At 43.8% G+C, this 13857-nt stretch overlaps 1 protein-coding gene across 1 annotated transcript in view; it reads left to right on the top strand.

Annotated features, from left to right (window-relative positions):
* Positions 1 to 13857, top strand: part of LOC128453773 (girdin-like) — a 59652-nt gene that overhangs the window by 13252 nt on the left and 32543 nt on the right. Inside the window, 1 exon segment of the mRNA XM_053436858.1 lies at positions 10685 to 10754. Coding sequence (XP_053292833.1) covers positions 10685 to 10754 — 70 coding nt within the window.

Below are 13857 nucleotides of genomic sequence, written 5' to 3' on the forward strand. Positions count from 1 at the left end.
GCACTTTGCAAATGATTCAGCATTTTAATCCATTTTTAAGTTTGATAAATGTGTTGTTATTTGAGGAGGATAATTTTAGGTTGTAGGAGTTGTCTATGAGGATCTACACACAGATCTAGAAATACATAATTTATTATTGCAGGATTTAACTCACACTACTGGATGATCCGGGTGCTTAAGCTTCGCGAGTCATTCTCTTGTTCATCGACAGTCTTTCTCTAAACTCCTGTTTGTCCCTGTGTTGCTCTATTTGACCTCGTGGTCCCTCTATTGTTCAGGCCCATATGTCTGCTCTGCCTCACAGAGGACCACCTACAGGTTAGGATCTCTGCGTTCCTCTGCTCGGCTTTGTCTGCCCCCCCCTCGATTGGTCTTTTATGGCCCCTGCTCCTCTCTGAGTCTGTCAGTGAGCCGGTGGTGAGATGGATTAGTCTTGTTTTAAAGTGGACATTTTATTGTGTGTGACAAAAAACCCCTGTCTTGTCATGTGGGTCTTGATTACACAGGGTTATCAGTTTGTGAGATTGTGAGGTTTGGATGACAAGAAGTCATGAGTAGTGTTTAAAAACAGTTCATCAATTTGAAGTGGATCCGCTATGTTTTATACCTCCTCACAAAGTATTATTATAAATTGGACTTTAGTTATATGGCCGTTGATGATGCCAGCTTCTCTCCCACTATGTCAAAGCAAGTGATCAAATAAACCCCTGGATCTGACCCTTTGTCCAGATCTCAGTTTGGTTGAGTGAAGCCTCGGACTCGGATTAGAAATTATCAGAAGTCGGCTAAAACACAGAATCCCAGCACAGAGGCGAGTTTTACTGGGAGAGAGCCAGATTATCCATCATTTGATCGTCAGTCGACTGGGACGGAGATAACCAGGAGATCCACTGAGCAGGGCAGCATTAATTCTGTTCTGTCATGCGTACATACAGCTTAATCCATGTCTGCATATGGTCCCTCTGTCAGTCTAATGGTTTTGATATACGCTTCTGTCGTGATCTGTTTCTCCTGTCGTTGCTTTATCACTCACTGGTTTCACGTTTCCAGAGCCACATGGAAGAAGACGTTCAGGTCTGAGGCTAATGGATTTAGCAGGTTTTCAATTTACTGCAGCGCTCAGCACTTTGGAAGAGGAGCCCGGGCGAGTGGAGGCCTCTCATGGTCGGTTGCTTCAAGTGATTTGATAACATGCTCTCAGTTAAGACTCTCTTTGATTTAATCATCCTGGTAATCTCATATCAGAATGGGTTGGAAATCAGCGATTGTATGTCCACAGAGAGAAATGTTCCGAAAGCAGCAGAGCGATGCATCGACATGAGCTAAGTATGTTACAGTGATGCTCTTTAACCATCTCTGCTCTGCCCATAGAAGGGTTGAGTCGTCTGTTAAAACCCCATATTTCATTTAGATTGTCTGGGGAGGAGAAAAGAGGGAGTGGGGGGGCGGGGGGCGGGGGGGCCACACCTAATTGAATTGGAGTCAACTCGCCAAACGATCCTCTGATGTCGAGAGAAAACCAATTCATTAACCTTTGTGAACCATCGGAGGCCGACACTTCAGGACCTCTGCTCAGACTCCCTCTCCTCCCCCGTCCAGTACAGTGAATACTGTTCCAATCACCCCCCCCCCCTCCTCCTCCCTGTCCCCTCGCTGCTGTACGAGATGTAATAGTGTGTGTGTGTGTGTGTGTGTGTGTGTGTGTGTGTGTGTGTGTGTGTGTGTGTGTGTGTGTGTGTGTGTGTGTGTGTGTGTGTGTGTGTGTGTGTGTGTGTGTGTGTGTGTGTGTGTGTGTGTGTGTGTGTGTGTGTGTGTGTGTGTGTGATTTTCCACATGGGCGTCATATGAAGATCTGCTTTGAAGCTGTGAAAACGACGGGAAAAGACAAAGAAATTCAATAACAATGGTTCTAATTTCATTGTGTGTCTGTGTGTGTGTGTGTGTGTTGGAAGTAGATTGCGTAGGAGTCGGTAGATGTGTCTAGACAGACTGATTTCTGGATATGGTGTACAGATCAAGGCCGAGCAGCTGTTAACGTGTGTGTGTGTGTGAGAATCCATTTGAACATACTGTGACACTTTACCATTACAAATACGCACACATGATAAATGTGGTTCCATATTTTGAATAATGTAATTATTACCTTCCTGCTTCCAGAGTGAGATAGTAACTCTGTTCGGGGGGAGTTGTAGTTTCTCCAGTGGTCAGTCCAAATATACGCTGGGGCCTCTTTTTCATTTTGTGGCATTGGTTTGGCCTTCTTAAGGGGGGTGTAATAAAAAGCCTCAGCCAGCTGAAGTAAACTTCTTTGTGCTCTTACTGGCTCGTCTCAAAGCTTCCTAAGTGAATCCCCTTTATCCTGGTTTATGAAAATCTGACTCCGAGAACATCCGTTGCCAGTCGATGTCAAAACGTCTCTTTCAAACTGATGGGAAAGAAGGGAGAGAAGAAAATGGCTGATTTAGTGAGAGCGTTTCTTAAACAAATCTGTAAGCCCCTTCCCTGTCAGCTGGCTGATTGGTGTGCAAGTACAGTGCAGTTATTTTGCTCTGCTGCCTTCTTTCAGTGGAGGCTTTCCATGTTAGTCTTTGGAATAAGAGCGGTTCTGTCCTCTCCGTGCCACTGCTTGGGTTTGGGGTGTGGTGTGAAGGCTGGGAGCTCTGTTTGGACGGTTTACAGGGCAACAGAGACCCCCATTCATGCTGGGCCGGCCCTGGCCCCAAAGATCTGCAACTTTGTAGACGAAGCTCTGAGATTGGGTCACTCAGGATATGATATCAGGCCTTTTTAAGCTATTATCATTTGTAGACTGATATCACAGAGCAGCATGGGAATAGTGGGATGCCTCTGGGAACTGAAATTGACGTTTCACTGTCCTTTCTGTCAAACTTAAATTATTGACCTTGATAAGCTTGTTTTTTTTCCTCATCTGCTCATTAAATACTGTGAATTATCGAGTGTTAAATGCATTTTCCTTCCAAATGAATTCTCTATATAAAAGTGTTTCATTGGAAATCCCCTCCGACTCTTCTTCTCTCTCTCCCTGTCCGCAGCCTCAGTCATGAACGAATCAGTTTAGTAGGGCATGTGTTCGGATGCTGCAGGCTAATCTGTGTTGTCATGCAGACTCTCATGCTAGTTAGTCTGAATGCACTGTTGATGATGCTCAGCTAGCTAACTAGCTAACCCCATAGGCAGCCCATCTTGCTCTGGTAAAAACAACATTTCTTTGTTTGCTTTGGAGAATTTTTAAATACTCTGGCTGTAAGGCGAGAAAAAAGCAGAATCATGAAAATATGAAAATTAGATAAATGGCCTAGTTGAGATAAATGACATGTGAAGGGGAAATGGCAGCAGTTATGATGTAGAGAAGGTTCCCATATGTAAAAAGGAGCTATTTATAGGCAGCGAGGAGAGTCGATGTATTAAGGGGAAGCCAGAAGCTGGGTTCTTCTTTTCCATTACTGAACCAGAGCATGGGGGGGGAGCAATGAGTCCATGGTAGAGGGAGAAAAATAAAAATAGCTTTAAGATTCAAGTTGTAAACTAGTTTCAAGGTGTTCATGTGTTTTTACAGCAGTCACACCTCCATAGGACGTCCATTCATTTCTTATGCCTCTGATCCTTTGAGGGTCACAGGCAGCTGGAGCTAATCCCAGCGGACATTGAACAAGAGGCGAGGTACAGCACGTGTATTGCTTAAATAAATATATATATATATATATATTTAATTAACAACTCTCAAACACGAGGCCCTTTTCCTCAAATGACCACTTTTTACTATAACATTGAGGTTGTAATAGTTATTACCAGTTACTCTAAACAGTTATCGCAGCAGGTTGGTGAGTTCACTACTATCAGTAAATTAAACTGAATTTAAAACAAGAGTTGAAAGAGCGATCGGCCTCAGTTGAATGAGTCAGATTGATGATGATCTGAGGTCCAGGTTTAGTTTTGCACTATGATTTGAATTATGGTCAGGTTGAGGTTATGGTCGGGCAGGAATTGGTCCTGGTTAAGGTTAGGGATATGGTTTTGGTTCGGCTCTACAGTCGATGGAAGTCAATCCAAAGTCCTTGCGAACCTGTGAGTGGGTTGAACTGTCTGAAGCGGAGCCCCGAGGGGATGCGGCAGGGTTAGGGGAGGGGCTCAGGGGTTGTACTCCCCTCCCCCCCCCCCCCCGCCCCACCTGCCTCCACCTTTGTGACACAAGCAGCAGGATCAACCCGTCCACTCGTTCTGCTTCAGGGCTCAGTTGTAAGAAGCACTCTAGCTGACAGATAACAGCGCAGGACAAAAGAAACCAGGTCCTAATGGTCTCGTTCTCTCCTCCTCCTCATGTAATCGATGATCTGTCCATCTGGACCTCCACCGCTGCTCTTTACATGCTGAGTCGACTCCACCGACAGCAACTGTTGGTTTATTCCCTTTTGTTTTTATCAGGGCTAATCTAATCAATTACCTGTTTAGCGGCCACACTGGCTTTATTTTCTAAATGAACTTTTCTATAAACGAATTTGCACATAACCAGTAATGCTGTTAAAGGACGATGACTCATCCATTGTTCATTGTTTTTTTGTTAAAAGCTGTTGTCGTTCTTTGGAGCTTTATTAACTATTATTAAAAAAAGAAAGAAAGAGAACTAGTGTGAGAATAAAAAACATTTATTTCGTCTGTGAGCTGTGATTTATTGTGTTATTACCTGAGCCAGGGAAATTATGTGTGCGTGTGCCTTTTGTTTGTTTCATAGCAGGATCACGCAAACACTACTCAACAGATTTTCTATGTATGAATATCTTAAGTGAGGGAATCACTCTTGGGATCATCGTTGTTTTCCTGTTTAAAAAAACAATTCCTTTGTTTGAATAAGAGTAAAGACTAAATCAGAGCGTAAGAACCCATCCAATAAGCCACAGAGTGAGTTCATCACGATGCTGAACAGCAGGGAAAGCTCCATTTGCATTGATCGTGTTGGTGGGGATGTAGTGAGATCAGGTGTTAAGTGGTTTGTGTGTTTGTGTTCGATGAGAGAGAGAAAGAGGAACCACGCTCCTTCCCTTTGTCGCTGGTAATAACCTTTTCAAGTTCATAATCTCTGCAGCTTTTCATCAGGAGGGAAGTCCGCAGTGCTAAAGCCAGGAGAGAGAGAGTGTGTGTTTGTGTGTGTGTGCGTGTACACACATGCACTGTAATGCGTGTGTCAGTCTCACTGGTATTGGGAGAATAAACCCATCTCCCCGTTTCTATGGTAACACTCCATATCTGCGGAATGGGTGTGTGAAGGCTCTGAGGGTTCAGGCAGAGTTTGCACAAAAACACACACACACACACACTGACAGACACACACTAACAGACACACGCACGGAGACACAGCAGTAGTACAATTAATCCCTTGTTAAAGCTGTGGTGGTAGCGGAACTTGTATTTGGGTGGATGGACTGGTTGGAGGTGTGTGGGTCTGGGTGTGTATGTGTGTGTCTGTGTGTGCGGGTCTAGATTAACAGACAGGGCTCCTGTGAGACAGAAACACAGAAGCCTTATAACGTTTCCGCTGACACCTCTTTAATACAGACACACACACACACACGGCTACCTACTCTTAAGAGCATTAGCACAATTTGTCTCAGCATGGCCTTTACCATGTTTTGTGTGTGTGTGGGTGTGGGTGTTTGTGTGTGTGTGTGTGTAGTCTACCAGGCTACTGTCCCCATCAGAACAATAGCATCAGTCAGGACTTCCCCGTTCTGCCCACTTTTAGCTGAATGAGTAAATTCCATTGTGTTTGACAAGCTCCTCTTTAAACGACAGCTCTTATGTCCAAATCGTCTCGGTGGGATGGAAGAGGAGCCGGCGTGTGAGGAGCTGAGAGTCCTGCTGGAATCAATAATACAGCAGTGTAGTGTCAGGATGGGGGGCGGGGGGGGGGGGGGGAGGAGGAAAGGGGAAGATGCTGAGGAGAGGAGGAAGAGAGCAGGAGGCAGCTCGGTCATGCGTGACCGGAGTGAAAAATGATGGGATCAAAGCTGCGTCTCCCTCTCTCTCTTTCTCACATTATTCTCTCCATTAGTATTTCTCCTCCGTCCCTCCCCACCAGTTCCTCCTCCTCCTCCTCCCTCGCTCCCTCTCTGCGTGAATATTGGCTTTTTTTGGAACATCTGAATGACCGGCCCCCATGTGCAATGATCAGATTGTGAACTTTAAAGACTGACAGTGAAAAAGCCAAGGACGTTTCTGCTGTCACAGCTCCAGCAAAGCAGGGAGGGCTTTCTATGTGCATGTGTGTGTGTGTGTGTGTGCAGCACATCACTGTGACATGCTCAGTGTGCTGGTGGCTGGTCTCTCTCTATCTATCTCTCTCTCTCTCTCTCTCTCTCTCCTGCAGTGCCCGTCATGTTTTATGTATGAGAGCTAAGCCTTTGCCAGTTAATCCACGAGGCATATTAGTCGACTGTAGTTTAACTTTGTTAGCAGCCCGCAGCTAATCTGCAGAGCATGTTATTACCCACATGCCTCCAACGTACAGTACATTTGACTAGCAATGTATTTGAGGAGCACATGCATCATCCAGGTTTATTAACATGATAATTAAGGTGGTTTTATACCTGAAAGCTGGCAGTTTGAGGTGATAAAGCTGTGATGTGCCTGTTTATCTGTCTTTAAACTTTAAATTCATGTGCAAAAAATTGAGCCCAAAGCTCCATCAGGGCCCAACTGTCCCTTTAAATTCATTTAAAATTTTAAATCCATGAATTATTTCCTAAGAAATTGGTGAAAATGTAAAAAAAACTCTAACGCAATGTTAAAGATATTGATTCTTGAGTCCGACCTTTTAACCCAACATTTTAAAGAATTCTTTCTTGGTTCATTTTCCATTCTTCCACCTTGTTTCATGGAAATCTGTTAGATTTTGCCTAAGTTTGCTGCCATTCAACTAAACAAACTAAACCTTATGCTTAATGCATTTAGCCTCTATTTCTAACAGTTCCAAGCCAACACCAGACAAAAGGAAGAAGCCCTGACTCATGATTTAGAAAGGAAGGAAAAGTGATGCTGAGTGAAAAGACAGGAAATCTGTGGAAATGATTCATTTTCAGGGCAGAACAAGAAACGACACCATCTGTTTGTGTAGAAACAACAAAGTGATGCATAAACTGAATCGAATCATTTCCTTGAAACTCAGACTCTTGAATCGCAGCTGTGTGGAGCCACAAGTGACAAATTGAAATGCCGTCACTGCGTCTCTGGGTGGCACGAAAAGAAAAGTGTGTGTGACGGCTGAACGCTGCGCTGACACAGCAAACACTTGCTGTCTTTGAAGGGGACAGGTGGGAGCTGTGGGACAGGTGGTGTGTGTGTGTCTGTGTGTGTCTGTGTGTTTGTGCATAGTCGTGGTTTTCACCCCTGTCTCTCTGTCTGTTGGTTTGTATGTTTGTTTGTTTATAAGCAAGATTTCCCCAAAAACTCCAGGACAGATTTCAACGAAAATTGGTGGAAGGATGTAATTAAAAAATGCTATAACGATTTGGGGTACTTTTCCAAATTTAGGGCCTGGAGCCAGATTCTTTTTTAGCGGACAGTCAAGCTCTCTCACTGCCTTTCTAGTTATTTTCTGTAAAGCTTAAAGCACAGTTGCAGTATTGTATAGATGACATGTTTTCTTTAAATATTAAAAGACAACAGCAGAGACGTCCTGGATTGTCCTGAGTGTCTTTTGCCGTGGCAGTTTTCTTGGTGATGCAGGTTCTGGTTTCTCTGCTCTTTTCTAGTTTTGGCAGATTTGGCTCAGTCTTGCCGTCACGCGGTGAACCGGTCGTCTCTCTGTGGCTGTTCTGATTCTTCTGTCTGACCCTGTGATGAGTCAATCGGTCTCTTTCTCCAGAAATGGCTGTTTGGTCATTTTAGACTGGAACTGCCTGATATTAGTCATCAGTGTTATGATGATGATGATGATGATCACACTATATCACCATCATCATCCCCTTCATGATGTTAATACGAGTTAAATTCTGATCTCATCTGTGTATTTGACACAGATACACTTATTTTCACGTATGGCACCAGAAGAAACCATAACCTCTGTCTCTGCGCCACACACACACACATATACACACACACACACACACACACACACACACACACCAGTGTTAACAGAGAGATGGATGGACATGGCAATTGGGGTCAGTGCTCTTATCACCACTGACAGGAAACCATGGCAACCACGCTCCTAACCTATTAACCACGACTGACGACCCCTGAAGCCCGAACCTCGACCTTCACCTCAGGTCATAGAGGCCCCGTGTGCGTGTGCGTGTGTGGAGGTTAAAGCATAGATCTGTTTGGGAGGAGTTTGTCTTCTAGTCTTCATCTTCTTTGTGTTTCTAATAGTGGGTGCTCTATGTGGGGCTGGGTATCGCTTGGCAGTAACACAACTACAATAATGTAACACTAAATAACAGTTTCAGAGCTTAACACAGCAAAATTCTGATTGTATGAGCAGTTTCACTTGAGTATATGTCTATAGAAACTGGACACACATGAAATAATACAAATCCTTAAACGACAGTGTTACACATGTCGCTGTAGCTCCTTGTGTTGTATAGCAGGCTGTGCTACTATCGGCCTGAAACCAGATGCGAGGGATCTACTGAACCATCTGTCGCCTGATTCTTCACGTCTCCCTCTATAAACCGGTGGTTTCTCTTTTCTCCGCATAAAATCAAACAAGCGACAAAGGTTTCAGACGACCGCAAGCGTCAGAGTCTCCTCTGCTGCCGCCTCTGATAAGGCAGATGTAGGTAGAGGTTGTGTTTGCAGCTGTACGGAATAAATTTCACTCTGCGTGGAGAAACAACGAGCGTTTGTGTATGTGTGTGTGTGTGTGTTCCTCAAACACGAGCACATGGAGCTCAAAGGAAGGTCTCTGAGAAATGAGGGGAACTGATTAATGGTTCGGATGAAAATCTTGAAAGAAAGAAATGGTAACTAGACATTTTATTAGCCCGCAGCTTCGGAGTCGGGAAACGTATAGAACAGTTTCCAACATCTGCATTGATGTATAGTTAACTTTACGAGTTTATGATCATCAACTTGCTCTGGAATAAACTTTTTACAGAAATTGGAAATACCAAATATATCATCAGAAACAGGCTTGAACAGTTTGTGCAAGAACAGAATCTCAGATCTTTATATAGTTTGACTTATTCATACAAAGAGAGATGCTGAATCTCAGACATTAGTATCTGGAATTCCAATTCTATATATATATATATGCTTGTATTTGTGTTTTGTTACTTTAAAATAAAGTTTATGGTTAAACTGTATGACACTGAGCCTCAAATACATTTCTTTTAAATATATCTGTATTGGAAATTCTGGTCCAAGTTCTGAAAAGAGGCCTCAGTCACACAAATTCAAGTTTTTGTTATTTCTCTCAGCAACATGGAGACGGTGTGTTATGAATACAGAAACAAATTATACTAGATTATAGTGAAATTGCATTAAAGCAGCACAGATGTTCCTCGGTAGTCAACACCTTCCTGTGATGTCAGATTTCCTGCCCCGTGTTACCTCCACCATGAGGTAATGCAATATGTATAGGGCAGATGGTTAGAGGGAGGGAGGGGGGGTGGGGGGGGATTTCCCCAAACCCCTTACTATGTTATATAAACCTCTTTGCCGTGACTTCAGCACTAACCTGCACAGAGTAGTTGGACCATGGCATCTGACGAGTTCAAGCTGTCATCAGGTGACTATGAAATATTCAATATTCAAGTGACCAGAAGCTTCACGTCCACTAGAAGAAACTGGTTCATACAACTCTAAAGGTTACGAATATTTTACCAGTCGCAGTGGGTTTCCTCGACCTTTTCAAGTCAATGCACCATCGCTCGGGTAATGAATATATGAATGTAAGTCATTTGTTGTTGCTGGTAGTTTTTGCTGCAGTGCCCACAATTTTTTGAATAATTTGTCATAAGCCAGAACATCAAGAGTAGTTAAGTCCTTCCCATTCTTACCCAATGTGTGTGTGTCTGTGTGTGTGAGAGTGGGTGTCTGTGCATATGTACACTATGTCTGCATGAGTGTTGTGAATTTCAGCTCATGGTTTCATTTTTGATTCACATGATTGACATGTGAATGGAGGGGGCCCTGAGGCAGAACCCAAACCAGCAATTTAACCCACATAAATACAACTGTCACTTACATTCTCACACGTATACACACACACACACACACACACACACACACACACACACACACACACCAGTCTAGTGTCTGTTTAATCTTTGCCCACATTACACCACACAACTCAAACCTCAGACCTGTCAGTGACTCATCAGTTACTATCTTTGATTGGAGATGTTATTTGCTGTAGTGTTGTAATCTGTTACGGTGAAAAGTGCTCGGATGCTGTCGAGCGATTAAAACCAACAAATACACATTTAAAATGCTGAAATGATTTTATGAGATGAATTTTTCTTTAACATGTTGACCAAGCTCGCAAAAATTCACAAAATCCAACGATTGACAACCCTGAATACTTAAAATAAGATATTTAGGCTTAGTTAGCGTCATGAAAACTGTATTTCCTTATTTATTTTTATCGATAACTCTTTAAAAACTAAATATGGTCCATTGCTTTCTCCTCCTGACCTGTTTCCTTCTTTATGTCTCTGTGTGACAGGAGATTCTCCAGCAGTTGGTGATGATGCCTTTACCGAACGTGCTGGTTCTGGGCCGGAACCCTTTGTCTGGTAAGTGTCACTCTGCTGAAAATACACCACACATTCATACCTTCTTTCCAACGTCCCTCCTGTTGAGACGTAAGAACACTTTGTTCACGTCAACAATAGAGACATTGGTAACAAAGCTCTCACCACGTGGACACTGGAGCCCAAACCTGTGGACTACAAATTCACCTTTAACCATTTCACAGCAGAGCTTTGACCTTCTGAACTGAGCAGCATGTTATTTGATATGTCTGAGCAGCAGCAGTATTTCACAAAAAATACTCAGAGCACCTTGAGCCATGATTATTTTACAAAACACTCTAATCTGACCATGATGACCAGTAACAGGCAATCGTTCAAGATCATGTGCATCTCACTAGTTGTGAAGAGAAAATATTTGTCTGGATGCAGAGTTGTGTTGCTTCCCAGCCAACATAGATCATTTACTGGCACAAAACCACTACAAGCTTACTGGGTTGAAGAAACGTTCATTGCCCTCGTCTACTTCCCTGCAAACGCAATTATCAGCTCTTCACAGTGAATTGTTTCCAGTCGCAGCTGCCGGAGCCTGTTGAAAGATAACTGCAGCTTTTCAATCAGAACAAACAGCCTCTGAATCCTCGTCTTCCTCCCTCAGCTGCCGCACTGTCACCACCGGCCTCTGCTCATTCGTTTGGGGGTTTTCATCACTTCTCAGTTGTCACAGTCACCGGTGTAATTTTTCATACGCCCCCGCCGGCTCCAGGAGTAAACAAACATCGAACAAAAGGATGCAGGGCTGAGCACACCATCATTGTGTCTGATTGTGTTTCTGGTTTCGTGCAAGGATGAATAACTTGGCTGTTGATTTACCTTAGAGATAAAAAAAACAAATCTACCTCTGTTCTACCAATGAAACAGTAAAAATATGTTTTATCATTGAAAAAAAAAAATCCCTAAGCAATCCATTGCGCCCAATTCATGCTTCTGCGTCAGAGCTACACACGTGGCCTACGCACAGGACCGAGCATTCATATTTACACAACTGAAACGCTAGTGGGTGGTGAGTCTGCTGAAAATGCACAGCTACCAAGCGGACCAATCAGAGCTCTTTTGGTCTGTGTTGCCTCGACATGTAAATACATTTTTGGGGAGGTGCAGGTCAGGGTACGGCGTAGGGCTCTGTGTAGGGTACACATCTACGAGTAGGCTACGTCGACAAGGACAACACAATTGTTCATGGTTATTTATGCACCAACAGCAATAAGTTAATTGTGCGTCACTGCGTCAGACAGGAAAAGGGGGAATTGCAGTGCCAGAGGACCAAAAGAAGAAATTGGCACGTTCCGCCAAGTGTCATCACTGACGATAAAAACCTGAATCTACGGCAGAGTCACTTGACCCGAGAGTGAATATTGATTTTTTTCTATTCCCATTAGACACAAAAGTCAAACGTTAGTGGGTATTATTATATTTCATTAATTTCGAATCACTGTGAAGCCGAGAGAGATTCACAGTCTTTAATGGAACTCGTAAAATAAACATCTACTGTTTGAATATGTCATCGCCAATTTTACAGCCCCACATATCTGAACACCACCATGGACAGCACCTTCTAGATCTACAGGCTTTAGAAGTAAAGGCTGTGCAGCTGAGAGCGGAGGGCAGCCCGGAGCAAGTGGACCAGGCCTGAAGCTTTAGGCTGTATTCCTCTGGGCTCCTCTGCCCTTTACCCTCTAGCCTGTCAGATAATCAGTCAGTCGGCCACTAAGTCCGACCAGCGGTGGCTTCGGCGTCTGGGTCTGTGGCAGGCAGCTGAAAGTCATCGGCCATGTGGCTTTTATTATGCTCTCATTAAGGGGTGGGGGGGGAGAAACCCTGTGTGTGTGAGTGCATCCACGTGTGTGTTTAGTCGGCGGATGGGGGAAGGGTCTCTTCTCCACGCTGAACAGTGGGAATGCTCTGTGGTTGTGCCCCCGGCGCCCCCCCCCCCCCCCCGGCTCTGATCTAACCCGGTCTGCCTTGTATACACGTGCACAGCCACACACACGCCCTGTTTATACCTGGGATCAGCCCCACATGGGGACTGTCAGTGCTCTGTGTCTGGAGCTGCTTCATTCTTGCAGTCAGTTGTTGTTGTTGTTGTTGTTATTGCATGAATCTGGTTTGCATCTGTTTATAAATACACAGCAATGAATATATGGCGACTGAAATAAATCATTTACTTCTGTACTGAAGGAAAACGCAGAACAGACGACAGATCGCCGCCTAAAAATCCCACCAGCTGTTCGGGTTTATTATCTTATATTAATATAGATGTCATGAATAAATATTGAGGTATAGACGACAAACCATGATGCAGATGGCGTCAGGAAAGACAACAGTGGTTGACAGCTGAGGGAAGGCCCAAACCAACGGGCTTGACATGTATATGCATGTCTCTCTCTCTGTGTGTGTGTGTGTGAGTGTTGATGCAGTATGTATATATTTGAAAGAGTAGTTCAGATAAATAGTCAGGCTATCAATCTTTTCCAGAAAAGTTTAAGTTTTGCGTATAGATGAATGTTTGGTGTGTAGTAGATTTTCCTATAGACTTTGAGGAACTTCCCTTTGAGAATAGAGCAGGAAAATGTGCAGTAAAGTCACAAATATTTCAAATATGTGCTGGTGCAAAACCAGAAGCATACAAATATCTCAGGTTAAATAAGAGCTGTCACAGACGTCACGTTGGATTGGCCACGATTTAGGTTCTGTAACAAAAACATGTGAGTTCCTCGGCAGAATATATTAGATATTCCAGAAGTACTCCTGTTGTTGTGAACATGTCTGACCTGGACATTCTCCTGCTGTGTTTTTCATATGTGAGAGGCAAACGCTGGGAAATGTCTGGACCCGAATTTGCAGACATTTCCCAGAGTTCATGTCTGAAAACGGCTGAAGTGCAGAGTCACTGCTGAACGCTGTACGACTAAACCGGAGAGAATGCTTGTTTGTTATTCTGTATTTCTCCGTCTTTGTGGTTCTTCTCTTCTCGCTCAGTTGTCCCTGTGTGGTTTCGTGCTTCGCTGCTCACGACTCTGACCTCCGCTCCAGGCAGTCGGCGCTTCAAATCTCGTTCGCTGTATCTTGTCTTAAAAAGCACAGAATC

Source organism: Pleuronectes platessa, chromosome 12 (assembly GCF_947347685.1).
Source record: "Pleuronectes platessa chromosome 12, fPlePla1.1, whole genome shotgun sequence".
Lineage (NCBI taxonomy): Eukaryota > Metazoa > Chordata > Actinopteri > Pleuronectiformes > Pleuronectidae > Pleuronectes > Pleuronectes platessa.